Genomic DNA, 21,027 nt, shown 5'->3' on the forward strand with positions numbered 1-21,027 from the left:
ACTTGTATTTCTTTACTGATGAGGTTGACGGTTGATTCGAGGATGACTGATTATCCAAAGGCCAAAGCGCCTTCAGAACAATATGTACGTTTGACTTAAAAAAGAAACAGAGAGGCTATGGCAATAGGCAATGGCGCAATGTAACACCACCTTTAGGATGGTTTGAAGATAGCATGTAGTCATGATGTTGGTGCAATCATGCGAATTCTGAAGTAAAGATAAACATGTGTGAAAGTATTTGCTAAAAATAAATGGCTCAATAATGTAGGGAAAACATAGGTTACACTAAGCGCTGTTTATATATAGCTCAATAATGGAGAGAAGACATAGGTTACACTAAACGTTGTTTAAACATAGCTCAATAATGTCGAGAAGATATAGGTTACATTAAGCGTCATTTAAACATAGGTCAATAATGTAGAAGACATAGGTTAACACTAAGCTTTATTAAACATAGCTAAATAGAGAAGACATAGTTAACACTAAGCATTATTTAAACATAGGCTCAATAATGTAGAGAAGACATAGGTTACACTAAACGTTCTTTAAACATAGCTTAACAACGTAGAGAAGACATAGGTTACACTAAAGGTTGTTTAAACATAGCTCATAATGTAGAGAAGACATAGGTTACACAAAACATTGCTTAAACTTAGCTCCATGTCAAGAAGACAGGGACGCGGGAAGTCAGTCCGAGTGGGGGGTGCTGAGAGAGTCTATATAATGACGTCATAATAAATGCTGCGCAACATCCAATGTTTACAGAGACGAGATGACGGGTGACGTCACATTTAGGGCTCCGCTCTGATAAACACTTACTTGTGTGTAAAAATACTAACTCTGCCAACTAGCCACTGTTATTCGAAAACGTTAGCAAGTAAACAATGTGGAAATTAGAGTCAACTCGGCTGATACACTGTGCTGAATTGCACACACTAACGGGTACAGAGTCCGGGATTACACAGCGTTATAACAAGGATTCAGGAGGTTATTTCTAAAGGTTTACAAAGGAAAGTGACAGTAAACGAAAGCCTTCATTTTCATCCAGACTTACGAGTTGTCTGATATGAGGAAGGTGACGATTTCTCCGTCAAGTGAACCGTCCGTCCGTCTTTGCTCCTTTTTTGCCAACCAGTTTACGTGCGGGATTCCAGAATCAAAACGATAACATTCAACGTGTCTATTAATATGGCCAGCAACATTTTACACCAGTTTTAGAATGTTTTGAACTACAACAGATGTTGTACACCAATATGCTTATGTTAAATCAGCATAGTACCATATTGAGCTATCGACAGGTCACATACGGAATGCAGGGAATTGGATGTCCGGCTGGTGTTTTGATCGCGAAGTTTTGCCTTCTTGGTGCCAAAAAAAAATCGGAAAATACTTATTTTCTGCGACACATTGCACTTGTAACAAGCTTGACTTCTCGAATTTTCCCGTCGCGCACACAGCATTGTTCTGCGTTGTGCGTCACTACGTCAGCCTACACAGACAATGTCCTAAATAAAATGAAATGCTAATATGATGAATATAAAAAAAAGGGTGGATGTCAATAATTTCTTGAATAATCATGTTGTATGATAAAATTCTACTCTAAAAAAAAAAAAGTATTGATTCGTTCAGAAAACAATTGCAGTTACAGCCAGGGACCGCCAGGGGAGTGCTGCATCACCCTAAGCACCCCCACTTCCCGCAACCTGCAAGAAGATGTAGGTTACACTAAGCGTTATTTAAACGTAGCTCAATAATGTAGAGAAGAGATAGGTTTACACTAAGCGTTATTTAAACGTTGCTCAATAATGTAGAGAAGAGATGGGTTTACACTAAGCGTTATTAAACATAGCTCAAATCAATAATGTAGGGAAGACATAGTTAACATTCAACATTGTCTAAACATAGCTCGAAAATGTAGAGAAGACATAGGTTAACCTAAACCACAATATGTTGTTTAAACATAGCTCAATAATGAAACTTAAATATCTGAGACTTCCAGTAAATCACATGATTTAGAAGAAACGGGGCAGTGTTGAAGAGACCAATGAGAGAGCAGATGACAACACAACCCTAACTGATTTGGCAGATCCCCAGAGTGAGCCCAGGCTGCTGCAGCCTAACGTTTTACTGTCATCTAATATCTAATAAACTGAATGTATTTTGTTATACTTCTTTCTCTCTTTTTTTAAAACAAGTTCAACACACACATACTGGTACTCTCATTAGCTCTCAAATTGTGAGCTCAGTATTATAAATACAACTGCAGCCATTACAACTGTGAAAGTGAGTACAGAAAAGGCAGGACTATAAGACTAGAGATCTGGAGACCATTGGCTCAGACCAGGACTATAAGACTAGACAACTGGAGACCATTGGCTCAGACCAGTGGCTCAGACCAGGACTATCAGACCAGTTGAGGCTCCAGAATGGACAGGACTACTTGTTTGTTGATTTTACTCATCTTTGCTCTGGAGTCTGTGTGTGCAAGTAAAAGGTAGGCCTAAATATATTAAAATATATTGCTCCACCACTGGGAAGTATCATGAAATTGAAACATTGAGTGTTATTTTTCACCCGTTTACTTGTATTTGTTTACTGATGAGGTTGACACATGATTTGAGGTTGACTTATGATGCAAAGGGAAATGCGTCTTCAGAACAACAACATGCATGCTTGACATCAAAAAGAAACAGAGGCTGCATAGGCAATGGCGCAATATAACACCACCTAGCGGATGGTATGAGAATGACATGTAGTCATGACGTTGGTGCCATCATTCGAAATTTGATGTAAAGATACACATGTGTGAAAGTATGTAGTAAAAATAAAATGAAACAAAATGACACAGCAGAATAAATAATGAGTCAGAAAATAATTGGAATAATATGAGATTAATTGAGCTAAAATGAAATCACTCAATAATGTAGTTCAGACATAGATTGCACAAAGCATTGTTTAAACAAAGCTCAATAATGTAGAGAAGACCTGGGTTACACTAAACATTCTTTAAACATAGCTCAATAATGTAGAGAAGACATAGGTTACACTAAACATTCTTTAAACATAGCTCAATAATGTAGAGAAGACATAGTTTACACTAAACATTGTTTAAACATAGCTCAATAATGTATGGTAAGACATAGGTTACACTAAACGTTGTTTAAACATAGCTCAATAATGTAGAGAAGACATAGGTTACACTAAACAATGTTTAAACATAGCTCAATAATGTAGAGAAGACATAGGTTACACTAAACAATGTTTAAACATAGCTCAATAATGTAGAGAAGACATAGGTTACACTAAACAATGTTTAAACATAGCTTAATAATGTAGAGAAGATGTTACACTAAACCACAATATGTTGTTTACACATAGCTCAATAATGACATTTAAATATCAGAAACTTCCAGTAAATCACATTAGAAAAAACGGGGCAGTGTTGAAGAGACCAATGAGAGAGCAGTGAACCCAGGCTGCTGCAGCCTAACGTTTACTGTCATCTAATATCTAATAAACTAGGAATGTGTTTTGTTATACTTCTTTCTCTTTTTTTAAAACAAGTTAAAAAAAAAACACACATACTTGTACTCTCATTAGCTCTCAAATTGTGAGCTCAGTATTATAAATACAACTGCAGCCATTACAACTGTGAAAGTGAGTAGAGAAGGGGCAGGACTATAAGACTAGACATCTGGAGACCATTGGCTCAGACCAGGACTATAAGACTAGACAACTGGAGACCATTGGCTCAGACGAGTGGCTCAGACCAGGTCTATAAGACTAGACAACTGGAGACCAGTAGCTCAGACCAGTGGCTCAGACCAGGACTATCAGACCAGTTGAGGCTCCAGAGTGCACAGGTCTACTTGTTTGTTGCTTTTACTCATATTGGCTCTGGAGTCTGTGTGTGCCAGTAAAAGGTAGGCCTGAATATAAAAATAATATTACTCCACCACTGGGTAGAATCATGGAATTGAAATATCAACTGTTATTTTTTCATTTATTTATTATATTCTTATTCATGAAATGTTAACATTTCGTGATTTAAATACTATTTTAATTTACATTTGTGAAAGTACAGATTCTTCATCTCGGCTCCAAAAGTGTTCCACGTCAACGTTAAGGAGAAGGTCTTTGTTCAGACCTCCTCGGCCACCACGCTCTATCTGGAGGATGAGAGGTCAGGCCAGGTCGTGTCCGATAAAAAGACCACTTCATCTAATGGTGGAGCCATCCAAACCGTGGAGCTCATGGTAAGATAACGTGCATACGTTACACTAAACCACTGTGGTTAGAGATAGCTCAATAATGTAGAGAAGATATAGGGTACACTCAACCACTGTGGTTAGACATAGCTCAATAATGTAGAGAAGACATAGGGTACACTCAACCACTGTGGTTTGATATAGCTCAATAATGTAGAGAAGATAAAGGTTACACTAAACCACTGTGGTAGAAGATAAAGGTCACACTAAATCACTTTGCTCAACAATTTAGAGAAGATATAGGTTACACTAAATCACTGTGGTTAGACATAGCTCAAGAATGTGGCTTAGCTCAGGATGTAGAGCAGTTGTGTTGTAACCGAAAGGCTGCTGGTTCAATCCCCAGCAGCGTTGATGTGTTGATGTGTCCCTGAGCAAGACAGTTAACCCTAACTGCTCCTGACGAGCTGGCTGTCGCCTTGCATGGTTGACTCTGCCGTCGGTGTGTCAATGTGTGTATTAACTGAAGTAAGTCGTTTGGATAAAAGCGTCTGCTAAATGCCGTAATTGTAATTGTGAAGAAGATATAGGTTAAACTAAACATTTAGACATAGCTCAATAATGTAGTCGAGACACAGGTTGCACTAAACCACAATACATTGTTGAATCATAGCTCAATAATCTAGACTACAACTATTGCTATTCATTTGCATATTTTGCACTTGAATTTTGTTTTTACAAGTGTACATTTTAACATATATTCCATTCATGATTGGTACAGATAGACAGGGAGAGGATGGCCGCTCTGCCAGGGTTTAAGTCTGCTCCGTACCTTCTGCTGGTGGCCGAGACACCAGTGAGGAAGATGACCCGCGTGCTGGTGTCCATGCACAGGGGCTACCTCTTCATCCAGACCAACCAACCGCTGTACAAACCATCAGATCAAGGTCCGACCGCACAACACCAGCCCCTTCTTCAACTCAATCTGAACTATATCCTTCTTGTACGTGATATATTACTCGTCCCACGTTATTCATTCATGCGTTTTATATGATCTAACTTCCAGTCCAGTACAGGATCTTCGCACTCGACCACACCATGCGACCCTCAGAGGAACAAATTGAAATATCCGTCATTGTGAGTATTTTGTGGGATGTGATGCGTCTCAAATCTGATCTTCTAAGGAGACTTTCCAAAGACTGTTGCACTTTTCATGATTTGAATGGATTCTCATCTTTCACAGAACCCATCTGGGATCCGTCTGAAGCTGGACTCATCGCTCCGGGCTCCGTTCGGTGGTATGTTCAGAGGTGATCTGTACCTACCTGACGTCGCTGGGTACGGAGGCCCATCATAAAACCTGCATGAAGGCATTTAACCTGTTCCACACCTCCTTATTTCCCTTTCCATTGATTTATTTTACATTCATGGGTTTCTTTTCAAGACTGGGTACATGGAAAATTGTTGCACATTATGAAGGAGATAAGAAACATGCTGCTACTCTGGAGTTTCAGGTCCAGAAATATGGTGAGTGTTTACATTTATCTTAACCTTGTCAGCGTTTCAGCTTTATGCATTTCATTAGCAAAAGTGACCTGTGGTTTTTTAACGGCAGTTTTACCAAGTTTCGAGGTGATCATAAACTCTGAAGAACGCTACGTTCTGTTGGAGCGCGAGACGTTTACCTTCACGGTGACAGCCAAGTGAGTTCTGATGAATCAAGCTATGAGCACATGAATGACCTTAGCTTCCCCTTAAGGGTGTAGTCTGACAAGAGCGACCTTTCACGCAGGTACTCGTACGGGGAGACGGTGGCTGGGAGCTTCCACTCCTGGTTCAGGGTGGCCGGCCTGCAGGGCTCTGAGTGCCTCAAAGTCTCCCGGATGATCCGGGGACTGGAGAAGACTGGCTCGGTGAGCACCAAGCTAAGTTGTTATCTGGGGAAACTTACAATAAGAACATTTGTCAGAGGAAAGAGAAACAACAATATATCGCTGTCGGTACACTGAGGACGTCCATAGAAGTGGCGGGGGGTTAGGGGGGAGGCTATGCAGAGTCTAGGTGAACTCTGAACAAGTGAGTCTGGAGGCTATTTCGGAAGCGAATGAGAAACCGACTTCAACTAAAATAAAGTAAAAACCCAAACCTCTTTCTTGACAGATTGAAGATGGTGTCGGCACAGTGACTCTCAGGGCTGAAGAGCTAAAGACACAGCTACAAACCCAAGGGTGTAACGTCACCTACTTGGAGCAGGAGGGTGCAGAACTGGTGATGAGCGTGTCGGTCACAGAACAACAGAGTACGTTTGCCGTTTACACAGTAATGAGGCGATGTACGGCCATGTACGCGTTGGTTGTGGGCTGGGGGCGGGGCTAATCCTGGTCATGTGCTTCCAGGCAGTGAGATGCAGGAGGCAGAGATTTCTCTTCCAATCGTTTCTCGACTTTATGAAATCGACCTATCTCGAATTCGATCGTATTTCATTCCTGGAGCTCCATTAGACATTATGGTAAGTAGGTATATATTTATATAAATATATTTATAAATAATATAAATAACAATAATAATTAATAATGAATTATCATTAATTATTATCAATTATAATAATACCAAAAAGGTAATTGTATATACAATATTATAATTATAAAATATGTAAACCTAAAAAATATTGGTAACACTTTATAATAAGGTGCCATAATAAAGAGCAAACTAGTTATTACCTAAACCTTTGATAATATTTGTTAGTTGTTACTGAAATATCTATTTGGCACAAGTTAATAGTTTATTTTCACTGACCACCGAGTGTCACTGACTAACTGGTTAAGGTTAGGGTCATGTGTTAGGGTTTGGGTAATGTGTTAGGGTTAGGGTTAGGCTCGTATGTTAGGGTTAGGTTTAGGGCCGTGTTTTAGGGTTAGGGTTGTGTGTTAGGGTAAGGGTTAGGGCCTTGTGTTAGGGTTAGGTTTAGGGCCGTGTGTTAGGGTTAGGGTCGTGGGTTAGGGTTAGGGTTAGGGCTGTGTGTTAGGGTTAGGGCCGTGTGTTAGGGTTAGGTTTAGGGCCGTATGTTAGGGTTAGGGTCGTGTGTTAGGGTTTGGGTTAGGGCCGTGTGTTAGGTTTAGGGCCGTATGTTAGGGTTAGGGTCGTGTGTTAGGGTTTGGGTTAGGGCCGTGTGTTAGGGTTAGGGTCGAGTGTTAGGGTTAGGTTTAGGGCCGTATGTTAGGGTTAGGGTCGTGTGTTAGGGTTTGGGTTAGGGCCGTGTGTTAAGGTTAGGGTTGAGTGTTAGGGTTAGATTTAGGGCCGTATGTTAGGGTTAGGGCCGTGTGTTAGGGTTAGGGTCGTGGGTTAGGGTTAGGGTTAGGGCTGTGTGTTAGGGTTAGGGCCGTGTGTTAGGGTTAGGGTCGAGTGTTAGGGTTAGGGCAGTGTCTTAGGGTTAGGTTTAGGGCCGTATGTTAGGGTTAGGGTCGTGTGTTAGGGTTTGGGTTAGGGCCTTGTGTTAGGGTTAGGGTCGAGTGTTAGGGTTAGGGTCGAGTGTTAGGGTTAGGTTTAGGGCCGTATGTTAGGGTTAGGGTCGTGTGTTAGGGTTAGGGCCGTGTGTTAGGGTTTGGGTTAGGGTCGTGTGTTAGGGTTTGGGTCGTGTGTTAGGGTTAGGGCCGTGTGTTAGGGTTAGGGCCGTGTGTTAGGGTTAGGGTCGAGTGTTAGGGTTAGGTTTAGGGCCGTATGTTAGGGTTAGGGTCGTGTGTTAGGGTTAGGGCCGTGTGTTAGGGTTTGGGTTAGGGTCGTGTGTTAGGGTTTGGGTCGTGTGTTAGGGTTAGGGCCGTGTGTTAGGGTTAGGGCCGTGTGTTAGGGTTAGGGTCGTGTGTTAGGGTTAGGGTTAGGGTCGTGTGTTAGGGTTTGGGTCGTGTGTTAGGGTTAGGGCCGTGTGTTAGGGTTAGGGCCGTGTGTTAGGGTTAGGGTCGTGTGTTAGGGTTTGGGTCGTGTGTTAGGGTTTGGGTTAGGGCCGTGTGTTAGGGTTAGGGTCGTGAGTTAGGGTTAATGTTAGGGTTATGCAAACAATTAATATTTAATTATTGATGAAACAATAATTAACTTGTGCCAAATAGATATTTTAGTAACAATTAAGAAATATTAACAAAGGGTTAAGTAATGACAAGTTTGCTATTTATTATAGCACCTTACTATAAGTTATTTAGTGTTACCAAAATATTATATTTTACCTTTATTTTTTTATTTACATATATATATAAAATAAGAAGAAAAAATATGTAATTATTTTATTCATATCTATTTTTAAAGATACATATACCTATTTATACTAATTCAAAAATGTATCAATATAAATATAATAATTTTTTATGGTTATTATTATGATTTGTATTAGTATGATCACATTATATCATTTTTATCAGTATGAGTATTAGGCTAGTGTTTATTTTGATTTTTGTCGTTTATTAGACAGGGACAATGCACAATATATAATTGAGCCAGATTCTAGCCACAAGGCTAATTTACATCTGTTGTCCCTGTATCAGCATGATAGATAGATAACCTTTGACCTCCCGTTGTCAGGTGCTCCTGCGTCTTCCGGATGGTTCTCCAGCCTCTGAGGTCCCGGTAGAGCTCAGTCTCCGGGGGGAAACCGTACCGCTGGTCACCAACCAAGAGGGGGCAGCGGTGCACATCTTCAATCTCCCAGCTTCTCCTCCTGCACAAATCACTGTTAACGTAAGAGTGCCAAGATATCGTTTTCATCAATATCTTCACATTAACCACATCCGGCCATGGCAGTTTTGTATCTTCTTCGTTTGCAACAGGTCCGAGCCGGCACCGTGACGCAGGAGAAGGTTTTGAAGCCCATGCCCTCGCCCAGTCAGCACTACCTGTACATCAGCGTTCCCACCGGGAAGTTCAAAGTCAACCAACAGCTCGCCGTCACGTTCAACACCATCAACGGTCTTCCCAAAGATGGTTTGGTGTACTACCTGGTGAGCTATCGTCATCGTCATCATCATCTTCATCATTCTCATCATCATCATCATCATCATCATCATCTTCATCATCATACACAACGTCGTCCATGTTTCAGCCGAGCGAGGGTTGAGATGACCGTCGGGTGAATCGTGTGTTGCAGGTCTTGAGTCACGGGGCTCTGGTGCATCAGGGCTCCGTGGTTACGATGTCCCGACTGGGCGGCGCCGGGATCAGGATCACCGCCCAGATGGTGCCCTCCTTGCGTCTGATTGGCTACTACTACGACCAGCAGGACGTCCTGGTGTCTGACTCCGTGTGGGTGGACGTGGTCGATGAGTGTGAGATGGCGGTCAAAGTGAGCACCTTTGTGTCTTGAACCTCAGAAACGACGTTGTATAAGCTTCACCACAACGGACGACTGAGTGCTGATTGGTTGTTGGAACGCAGGTCAGTCCCTCCATGAACCCCGCCCCACCCAGGGGGATCATCGGGCTGGAGGTGGAGGTGAAGGGGAGGGCCAGGGTGGCTCTGCTGGTGGTGGACAAGGCCATGTACGCTCTGGACCGACGGAACAGACTGACAGCCAAGCAGGTTACATCCAGACTCACACACGCACGCACAGATACACACATGCACGCACGCTCCGCCACGAACACACACACCCTCTCTCCAACACACACACCCACACACATACCCTCTCTCTCCTACACACACACCCTCTCTCCTACACACACACACCCTCTATCTTCTTTGTCGTCCTGGTCATTGTCCTGGTCTGTAGTATGAAGCTCTTCACCACTGGATCCCAGCACTGGATCCCAGCACTGGATCCCAGCACTGGATCCCAGCACTGGATCCCAGCACTGGATCCCAGCACTGCCAACAAAGTGCTGTGATGTAGACCGGGCGTGGCCAAAACGTGCATCTGAGAGACCGAACTAGAAGAGCCTATACATTATTGATCAGCAACACTAAACCGTCCAACATGAATCACTCTGTTGACCCCTGAACGGTCCCTCTGCTCAGACAGTGCCTCAGTCCCCCGGAGGGAGCCAGATCTGAACCCCAAACACTTGGCATGCATGGTGTATAGATCAGTCCCTCCAGAAAAATGCGGCGTTTTTTGTGATTGTTGCGGCCAAAAATCCTTGATTATGCGACACATTTTCTTAAAAATGCAATGAAATATGCGGCATATTTATGCAATTTTATGCAATGAAATTGCGGGAACTTGCAAAAATTGCGGGAACTTGCGAGAAAATGCGGAAACTTGCGAAAAATGCAGCTTTTCGATGACGTTCACGTCGTGTAATTACGTCACTTCATAACGTTCCCATGGCAACAGGGGGAAATGGCTGCTCTTTTGTGAAGTAAACGTAACATTTTTCAACTTTCTGCTAAGATATATGTGACTTTTTTTGCAATGAAATTGCCCATATTTTGCGCGGGAATCTGCAATTTATGGGGTGAAAGTGCGGCATATTTGAAAAAATGCGGCCCCCGCATGAATATGCAGACTTTGGCTGATTATGCGTTGAATTATGCAATCGCATAATCGCGTTTTTCTGGAGGTACTGATATATAGCCCTGCTTTAGCTAGCCCCGCCCACATAGCAAGACCATCCAATCACAAAGTACAAAATTCAGCGTCCACAGCCACAGTGCAACCCAAACCAATAAACAGCTTGTCATGGCATCACTGCTCATACTACGTGTGAAAACCCCTCACCGAATGGTTTAGTCTGTTTTGTGTGAGAAGAGCTTCATCAATAAAGTTGGGTTGACCCCCCAGGTGTTCTCTGCCATGGAGTCCTACGACCTGGGCTGCTCATACCGAGGGGGGCCCGACCAGGACTCCATCTTCACCGAGGCCGGCTTGTCTTTTGTGTCTTCAGGTTCAACACCCAAAGCAAATGGTATTGAAAGCAAGACGCGCTCCTAATAAAATATGTATTTATGTAATTAATAATATAATAATAGCATTCGATGTTTCAAAAATGTGTATTCCATGAGACACACATTTAATACTGTCTAGTATGTGTCTCATCTCTCTTGGACCGAGAGAGTACAAAGTGATCCTTCTGAATCTTTATTCTTCCCTCAAAATGCGTGTACGGTATAAGCTCCAATGACCTAATAAGGGCGTCATTCCTCAGCACTTCCTCTAGGGTCCAGGTGTAAACCCCATGCTGCACGGCGCTCCAGACGGGCCTTGGACCTCCGACATGAGCTCCTGGAGATGAGTAAGGCAACAACTACATTCACAAGGCAAAATATATAGTATGATATCATATTAGTTCAGCTAGACTCTGCATTGCCTTCATGCATTCCTTTTATTTATCATATTACACCATGTATTACACACACAAACCTGATATGCAGGCAACTATTTGCCTCTTTTTTTTTAAAAACATATATATCTAAAAAAAAATTGGTTTGCAGGCAACCTCTTGTGGGCCAGAAAATAATTAAGAAGGGCCGTATTCGGGCAACGGGCCGCTAGTTGAATAGGCCTATTGTACGTACTGGCACTCAATGCACTTATGTATGTTACACGTCCTTGCACTTAAGAATAGTACTTAGCATTGTGTAGCACCTTATCCTAGCTATCTTTGTTGTATACAGGGAATGGGTAAACCTTGTTATTGTTAGTGCTTGGCACTTGGTTCAATGAATATCCTTACTGTACCCACAGCCATACGTAAATTCTTATGACAAATGATAGATAGACGTATACTTTATTGATCCTTGGGGGAAATACATACTTATTGCTAGTCGCTTTGGATTAAGGCGTCTGCCAAACGCCCTAATTGTAAATGTAAATCTAAATGTGTCATTAGTCAGTGAATCAGGAAACTGCCCCATGCTGTGAGTGGAGCTCGTCTGTCCTCAGAGGGGAACCTGAGCTCAGAGCTCCAGCAGTGCTGTGACCAGGGCTTCTCCTCCATCCCCATGAGACGCTCCTGTGAGGAGAGGAGGAGGAGGGTGACCGAGATGAACGCAGAGCCTCAGTGTGCCGACATCTTCTTTAAGTGTTGTCTTCGGGGGGAGGCTCTGAGGAAGAGCGCCGCGGAAGACAACGGATTTGGCAGAAGTAAGCACGTTAGAAAGAAGTCGTATCAACCAAAGGGCCATTCAACTTGTGTGATTGATTGATTAATTGATTAATTGATTGATGTCATGTTTCCTCTGTCTCCAGCTGTCAGTCTACTGGATATTGAGGAATATTTCATTGGCAGGATGTCAAATGGGATCCGTCGAAATTTTGCTCCAAGTTTTGCATTTACATATTTCGATGCCACTGACCAACACAAGTAATGCAATATTTTATATATTATCTATTATATTTCATTATTCTTTATTTATGTCACAGAAAATATGATTTAATTAAAAATATATGTATTAATATTACAAAAAGAATATTAACATATACAAACCTTTTTAGACACACTTTATCTCTACCGGATTCTATTACCACTTGGGAAATTCAGGCAGTCATTCAATCTCCAACTCACGGTAACACTGACTTTCTTACCTTCCAGTTACCATTTCTAATATAATCCAGTGTTTCGATGAGCTTTTGTCTTGGTGTCCCATGCAGGATTCTGTGTGGTTGAGCCAATCGAGCTGAAGACCTTTAAGAACATCTTCGTGTCTCTGAGACTGCCCTATTCGGTCAGGAGATATGAACAATTGAGCATTGTGGCAGTCATCTACAACTATGGGCCTGATGCTGTACAGGTAAAGATCTGGATGACTGTTGGGCTCCTGAACATCTCAGTGGTTCCATCCACTATTTAGTCCTTCAGGTGCCTTTATGCAAAGACTCATTAATGTAGGTCTGGTGTACGTCTGAATCTGTAGGTCTGGTGTACGTCTGAACCTGTAGGTCTGGTGTCCGTCTGAACCTGTAGGTCTGGTGTCCGTCTGAACCTGTAGGTCTCTGTCTGTAGGTCTCCGCCTGTAGGTCTGAACCTGAAGGTCTGGTGTAGGTCTGGTGAAGGTCTACACCTTTAGGTCGAAACCTGTAGGTCTACACCTGTAGGTCTCAGCCTGTAGGTCTCAGCCTGTAGGTCTCAGCCTGTAGGTCTCAGCCTGTAGGAGTCAGCCTGTATGTCCCAGCCTGTACGTCTTGTGTAGGTCTCAGCCTGTAGGAGTCAGCCTGTAGGTCCCAGCCTGTAGGAGTCAGCCTGTAGGAGTCAGCCTGTAGGTCTCAGCCTGTAGGTCTTGTGTAGGTCTCAGCCTGTAGGTCTCACCCCGTCCCCTGGTCTGTGGTTCCAGCTCGCCGTTCACATGGAGCAGACACCCGGGCTTTGCTCCCCGGGCTCCTCCACGTTCACAGCCTTCGTGAACGTCAGCGTGGAGAGCGGGTCCTCTACGCTGGTGACCTTCGCTGCCGTCCCCATGAAGAGCGGCACTATACCCATCAAAATACGCCTTTATGATTTCAACAACAATAGAGAACCCGACGCCATTGAAAAGAGCCTGAACGTTTGGGTAAGTCAACGGATTGAATGTGCGTGTTTCTCATGGGGGGCAGATGGGTATGGAACTGGTAGTCTGGGTGAAAGCGCACAAGAAAGGTTCTCTGGCTATCATTACTTCATGGGAATTAACCAATGAAGTTTACTTTGCAGTTTCAACTCTTAATGGCAAAGGATCAATGAGTGTCTCTCTGTTTTTTGTAGACAGAAGGAGAAGAAAAGACGAAGGAGATTACTTTGAATTATGATTTGAAAGGTGAGACTTTTCAAATTCAAACATTTAATCATTGACTCTTTTGCCCCCTCTTTCATTTCTGATCGACCAATGGGTGCGCTGTTGTCTGTTCAGGGGGGGCTTCTTTCAGCATCGATGGAAACCTACCCAATGAGACGGTCCCCGGATCCTCCTCCAATCTATTCATTAAGATGGAAGGTGTGTGTTGAGCCCACTTGTGTCGCAGTAATGAACTATATTACGATAGTCATTTATTTCAGTAAGTCACAGCTGAGTCCTATTCCCAGGGGCGGGGTTCGGCGAGTCCAGTGCCAGGGTCCTCCTGTCGGCCGAAGGGGTCGACCGTCTTCTGAGGCTGCCTGGCGGCTGTGCAGAGCAGACCATGAAGACGATGGCCCCGACAGTCCTGGCTCTGCGCTACCTGGACCTCAGCCAGCTGTGGTTCCAGCTGCCCGCCGGCAAAAGGGACCAGGCTCTCGAGATGACTGAGAAGGGTCAGCATGTCTGAAACACATCACTCCTCCCACGTCTGCTAACTGTTGTCTATTCAGCGTGCAATTCATGATGACGTCATGAGGATGAGGTCATGGTGACGATGTCATCATGACATCAGGAAGACGTTGTGGTGATACCACGAGAACGTTATGACGATGAATTTGCGTTGATGTCATGATGATGTTGTGGTGAGGTCATGATGATGTCATGATGATTTCATGAGGTTTAACAGTTGTCCACAAAGAGAAGAAAGTCAAGCCTGAGCAAGCCCAGCACACAAATATTTAAACAATTATGTTTTGTCTCCAGGTTTGACGAGAATTCTGGAACACAGAAAAGATGATGGATCTTATGGAATATATAAAACAAATCCATCAAGTTATTGGTGGGCATAATATCTATTGTTGTAAATATCTTCCCAGGTCGGCTCCTGCTAAACAGCAGCACTGGCCTTAACCGTGTTCTGTTTTGACCACAGGCTCACCGCTCTTGTTGTGAAAGTGCTGTCTCTGTTGGCGGATCGCCAGATGGCCGGAAGGGGAGGCGGCCCGCAGGGTCACATTGGCAGGGACGTGTCCAATCAGGACATCAGCACTTCAGTCCGGTTCCTGATGTCCGTGCAGAAACAGGATGGGTCCTACTCAGACCCACACCCTGTTAGAGACAGGGATATGGATGTAGGCTGGTTTCAGGAGCCCACTCACACATGGTTGGTTAAAGGAGACATATTATACCACCAGGTGTGAGTGGGATTAGCCGTTACAAGCCGTTTGGAAAATCAGCCTCTTCTCACATCTCAAGTGGGCGTGTCCACCTAGATGTATGCTGGATAGATCAGTCTATCAGCCTTTCCAGTGGACTGTAGCAAACGTTGCTCATCTATCCGTCATACATCTAGGTGGACACGCCAAACTTGTGATGTCGGAAGAGGCCGATTTTCCAAACGGCTTGTAACGGCTAATCCCACCCTCACCTGGGGGTTCAATATGTCCCCTTAGAGGTGTGCTTCTCCTGACCCCCCCCCTTCCCTCCACTGCAGGGGGGGATCAGAGGCGCTGGGAAGGACATGTCCATGACGGCGTTCATCGCCGTGGCGCTGCAGCACGCCATCCCATTCGTCGAACACAGCATGAAGAACAATGTGGTGAGCCACAGCTATCCATATAGCTACATATGCATATGCATATAGCTATAGCCACAGGCATCCATACAGCTATATATGCATATAGATATAGCCATAGCTACACCTAGCATAGAGCTTTATATACAAATATATATAGATATAACTACGCCTAGCATAGAGCTTTATCTATGTATCCATATAGATATCTATAGACATATCTTCAACTCTCTTTCTCTGCTGTTCCCGCCCCCCTCTTTTTGGTGCTTTTTTATATTTGCATATTGAATTTGCATGCAGTTACCCAAGTGACCCCTAGGGGTGCTGCTAGCACTGGTTCAGAAACCGTACATGCTTTCTGGTTTGAGGTCTTTTCACTGTACTTCTACGTCCATAAACTTCTGAATTTATTTTGGTCCTTAGGTGGCCAGTATCGCCAGCTCGACGTCGTACCTCCTCTCCCACGTGGGGGAGCTGGAGAGGCCTTATGCTGTGGCCATCACCGCCTACTGCCTGGCCGTCTGTCTGCCTGACATAGACGGAGCCAAACCAGCCTGGAAGCAGCTCCAAGCTCTGGCTGCAGAAGGTCGGTCAGACACACAAAGTCGGTCCAACAACACAATGCTCACACTGAAACAGTTGAATCTGCGTGTTTGTTGACTTCTTCACACTCCACAGATGACAACGGCTGCCGGGTGTGGAAAGCCAATCATGAAAGCTCCTCTCAGCAGGATGCTATCACCGTGGAAACGACGGCCTACGCCCTGCTGACAGCTGTGGCGCACCAGGACTTCCCGTGGGCGGACAGCGCCTCCTGCTGGCTGGTCGCGCAGGAGAACTATGGCGGGGGTTTCAAGTCAACGCAGGTGACCTAGCTACAGTATTACCTCAAGCTATATTCAAGTACAATTACGAGCTATAATCAAGTACTATAACGAGCTATATTGAAGTACAACTTCAAGCTATTTTCAAGTACAACTACAAGCTACATTAAAGTACAACTTCAAGCTATTTTCAAGTCCAACTACAAGCTATATTCAAGTACAACTTTGATCTATATTCAAGTACAACTACGAGCTATATTCAAGTCCAGCTGCTACAAGCTATATTAAAGTCTAACTACAAGCTATATTCAAGTAAGTTTTTGTCTCCAGGACACCATGGTGGCTCTGGAGGCCCTGGCAGAGTACGACGTGAAGAAGCCCGCTAAGCCTTTCAGTACGGTGGAGGCAGAGTTCTTCATATCGGGAAAAGCAGACAAGGGGGAGTTGTTGTTAAAAGAGCCGACGGACAAAGTGATAGTCGAGCTGAAGGTACAGTACAGCGTCATGGACGCCGAGCCCGTAGAACCACTTACCCTACTCCTAACTCATCTCTTTAATCCTGTCTGTCTTCTCAGTCCATGATAGGAAACGAGATCAAGGTGGAACTGAAAGGAACGGGAAACATCAAAATGAAAGTAAGATGGTTTGATTTATTTCTGCTCAATGTTTGTCAAAAGCAAATAAAAAAATTAATGAATAGAAACTCAACGGTCCATTTGTACAGGTCATGAAGCACTTCTATCTGATGGAGCCCAAGGAAAGCTGCACATTACTGAACATCAACGTGACGCTGGAGGGGAAGGCTGAGTACACCGGTGAGTTGGTCTAGTTGTTAACACCAGTTCTAAAGGTACTTCAAACAGTGTAAAGAAATAGAAAACACTGCCAACCGTTATTTCAACAGCTAAGATTCTGAACAACTACCAGTACTTCGATGAAAACTACGATTACGACACAGAAATCGACAAACACAGAACCCGACGCAGGAGAGAAATCGACGAAAACTCTGCTAAAGAAAATTCTTTGGTGTACAATGTCTGTTTAAGGTGAGTCCTTAAGTCCTGTCAACCTGGATGGCGTTCAGATGGTTCAGCTCACTTTACACACATTCAGTTCACATTACATGTATTCCGTTCACTTCACTGTACACAAATTCAGTTTACTTCACCCACATTCAGTTCAGTTCACTTTACACACATTCAGTTCAGTTCACTTTACACACATTCAGTTCAGTTCACTTTATACACATTCAGTTCAGTTCACTTTACACACATTCAGTTCAGTTCACTTTACACACATTCAGTTCAGTTCACTTTACACACATTCAGTTCAGTTCACTTTACACACATTCAGTTCAGTTCACTTTACACACATTCAGTTCAGTTCACTTTACACACATTCAGTTCAGTTCACTTTACACACATTCAATTCAATTCCCTTTGCATAAATTCACTTCACTTCACTGGAAACACATTCAGTTTAGTTCCCTTTACACAGATTCAGTTCAGTTCACCTTACATACAATCAGTTCACTTTACACAGATTCAGTTCATTTTACTTTACACACATTCAGTTTAGTTCAGTTCACACAGATTAATTTCAGTTCACTTTAAACACATTTATTGGGTGTATGAAACCAATAGGAAGCTGAGTGGGATTCACCAATCTATCTCCATATGTTTTCACCTGTCCTAGCCTGGGCCAAGTGTTGATATTCATCTGTTTCTGTTTTCCAGCCTGAAAAGCAATCTCACTGGCATGGCTATTGCAGACATCACCCTCCTCAGTGGCTTTGAGGCTAATACAGAGCATCTGGACAAAGTAAGTAAGCCTCCTTCACATCAGATTGTCACGATAGCTATGTTATGCGACGGTGTGTCAATTATGGCACCCATTGCACTCCTGATCATCCCTGGAAGGAGGGATCCCCAATCCGTGTTCCTTTTCCAGATGTATTCCTTGCTCTGGCCCTCTGGGGGGCTAGAGTCGGGGGGGTGGGGGTCATATTTATAAATACATGCCCTGTAAAGCCCTTTGAGACTGTACCCGTGATAAAGGGCTATACTAATGAATTGAATTGAATTACTTAATCTGCTCTTACCCTGTTCCTTCAACAGCTTAAAGAACTCCCTGAGGTCTACATCTCACATTATGAGATCTCCTCTGGAAGAGTCATACTGTACTTCAACGAGGTACTGCCTTCTCACAACAGACCCCATCTGATGACATTCGATGCAACATGCTAGTGATTTTCGAGAGACAAAAATATGAAACAACAACCTGTGCCATACATTCTATCAATAAAGATAGTCAGGGATGACACAATAAAGCCCTAAGGCTTATTCCCATTGTGGTCCTTAGTGCTGCACCTGATCCTGTATTCACATCCTTTCCCTGCAGCTCAAGGCTGAGAGCCAGTGCATAACGTTTGAGGCTAAACAAACCGTCCCCATCAGCCTCCTGCAGCCCGCTCAAGCCTCCTTCTACGATTATTATGAACCAAGTAACAACCATCCTTTCCATAACCCTTTCATCCACTCATGTCTTCATTCGTTCCATGGGCACCGGCTGGGTGAGCCTAATTTATGCTCTTTGCTTTCGTTGCAGTGAAGAAGTGCACTATATTCTACTCTGCCCCCAAGAGGGGCACAGAGGTGTCCAAACTGTGCTCTGATGACGTGTGCCAATGTGCAGAGAGTACGGCTTCATTCCCAACCGCTGGCAGCCAGCCTCCCACAATGTCGCTAAGCTTTGTTGCTACTCTGCTAACGTTGTGTTATTCTATCAGGACCCTGCCATGAAGTGAAGAACCTCTTGAAGACCAAGATTAAGAAGGGCAGCCGGATACAGCACGCCTGCTACCACCCTATGGTGGATTACAGTGAGGACATAACCCTCTCACACTCACCCTGTCTCACTAACCCTGTCTCACTCATCCTGTCACACTCACCCTGTCACACTTACCATGTCACACTAACCCTCTCACACTAACCCTCTCACACTAACCCTGTCGGACTAACCCTTTCACACTAACACTTTCACATTAACCCTGTGTCACTCATCCTGTCACACTAACCCTGTCACACTCTTCCTGTCACACTAACTCTGTCACACCAACCCTCTCACAGTAACCCTGTCACATTAACCCTCTCACAGATTTAATAATTTTACTACATCTGCAAAGGTCCCATATGGTGTGATTAGCCGTTGCAAGCCGTTTTGGAAATCTACCTCTTATGACATCACAGGTGGGCGTGTCCACCTCGATGTGGATAGATGTGGATGTGCGACGGATAGATGAGCAACGTTTGCTACAGTCCACTGGGTAGGCTGGCAAACTGATCTATCCAGCACACATCTAGGTGGACACGCCCACCTGTGATTTCATAAGGGGCCAATTTCCAAAACGGCTTGTAACGGCTAATCACACCACACCTGGTGGCATGTCATGGGATCTTTAATCTCAACACATTGTGTTTTTGCGCTCATGTTACATCACCTGAACCAACAGAACAGCTGCTGTGTTTATTCTCATTCTTCCCGATTTGCTTTCAGAGTTCCTGGTGGAGGTTCTCGATGTCTCCTTCAAGAGCAACTTTCGCCTTTACAACACAAATGTAGTGAGGCTCCTCAAGTCAAGTAAGGCTTATTAAAGAGGACATCCACAACACTCGAGACAAATGCTAATGTGTGACTGCGTTCTTTTACTTTGATACGACGCGTGTACGTCCTGTCCCACGCAGGTAAGGACACCAGGGTAGCCGCCCACAGCAGGAGAGTGTTTGCCAACAGGCTTCAGTGCAGAGAGCAGCTTGAGGTGGACCAGCAGTACCTCATCATGGGCAAAGACGGCTCCACCACCGACTCACACGGAGAGTAAGCGATGAAGTGATGTCCATGAAGTACAAATCCTAAGATATATATACCAGGCTATGTTGACTCTCTTCCCACTACACCTCTCTCTCTCTCTCTCTCTCTCTCTCTCTCTCTGTCTCTGTCTCTCTGTCTCTCTCTCTTTCTGTGTCCATCTCTCCCTCTCTCCCTCTCTCTCTCTCTCTCTCTCTCTCTCTCTCTCTCTCTCTCTCTCTCTCTCTCTCTCTCTCTCTCTCTCTCTCTCTCTCTCTCTCTCTCTCTCTCTCTCTCTCTCTCTCTCTCTCTCTCTCTCTCTCTCTCTCTCTAGAATGCAGTACCTGTTGGACTCCACCACCTGGGTGGAGTTGGTTCCTGATGCTCAGAAGTGTGCCTCATCGAGGAGATACGAGCTTAGTTGTAAATCTTTCAGTGACTTTGCTAATGACCTGAATGACTGTAGTTTGTAAAGGTCCACTTTGGTTCAGTATATTTCACATCAGAACCATGATCTCTGGACCACTCAAATCTTAACGGAGATATATATATACCACAAATATTATACTTATGAAATGTGTAACCCCTGTGGTTAATCAATGCTTTACGTTCTACATATCCACCTGTAACAGTATGTATAATGTACTAATAAAACCATGCATGTTCATCATTTTTCTTTCTCTTTCAATACCTTTAACCAGATATCCAACAACTGTAGGAGATCATTTTATAAATATATATAATATCCAAACATGTGTTTGAGATCATTGTATAAATATAAAATATAGAAACAGGGGATGGGGGGGGGGGTGAGGGTATGGTGGTGAGGTAGGGGGTGAGAGTAGGG

At 43.9% G+C, this 21,027-nt stretch overlaps 1 protein-coding gene across 2 annotated transcripts; it reads left to right on the forward strand.

The window, feature by feature from the left end:
* The first annotated feature begins 1,752 nt into the window (after positions 1 to 1,752).
* Positions 1,753 to 20,847, forward strand: LOC132460200 (complement C4-like). Of its 2 annotated transcripts, none has more exons than XM_060055268.1 (41): positions 1,753 to 2,494; positions 4,085 to 4,256; positions 4,990 to 5,155; positions 5,275 to 5,345; positions 5,452 to 5,546; positions 5,653 to 5,735; positions 5,824 to 5,911; positions 6,001 to 6,121; positions 6,369 to 6,507; positions 6,605 to 6,717; positions 8,775 to 8,930; positions 9,020 to 9,190; positions 9,337 to 9,531; positions 9,624 to 9,767; positions 10,969 to 11,092; positions 11,333 to 11,419; positions 12,070 to 12,270; positions 12,376 to 12,490; positions 12,622 to 12,692; positions 12,778 to 12,917; positions 13,458 to 13,673; positions 13,865 to 13,916; positions 14,010 to 14,093; positions 14,183 to 14,389; positions 14,700 to 14,775; positions 14,869 to 15,067; positions 15,430 to 15,534; positions 15,934 to 16,096; positions 16,189 to 16,376; positions 16,665 to 16,823; positions 16,910 to 16,969; positions 17,059 to 17,149; positions 17,239 to 17,380; positions 18,071 to 18,155; positions 18,452 to 18,526; positions 18,735 to 18,837; positions 18,942 to 19,031; positions 19,123 to 19,215; positions 19,890 to 19,973; positions 20,078 to 20,210; positions 20,515 to 20,847. In XM_060055268.1, the coding sequence occupies exons 1-41, from the start codon at positions 2,427 to 2,429 to the stop codon at positions 20,651 to 20,653; spliced, it is 5,064 nt and encodes a 1,687-aa protein (XP_059911251.1). In that variant the 5' UTR covers positions 1,753 to 2,426; the 3' UTR covers positions 20,654 to 20,847. The 2 variants fall into 2 exon arrangements, with proteins under 2 accessions (XP_059911251.1, XP_059911252.1); XM_060055269.1 differs by lacking the exon at positions 1,753 to 2,494 and adding an exon at positions 3,791 to 3,923.
* The last annotated feature ends 180 nt before the right edge of the window (positions 20,848 to 21,027 follow it).

Source organism: Gadus macrocephalus, chromosome 6 (assembly GCF_031168955.1).
Source record: "Gadus macrocephalus chromosome 6, ASM3116895v1".
Lineage (NCBI taxonomy): Eukaryota > Metazoa > Chordata > Actinopteri > Gadiformes > Gadidae > Gadus > Gadus macrocephalus.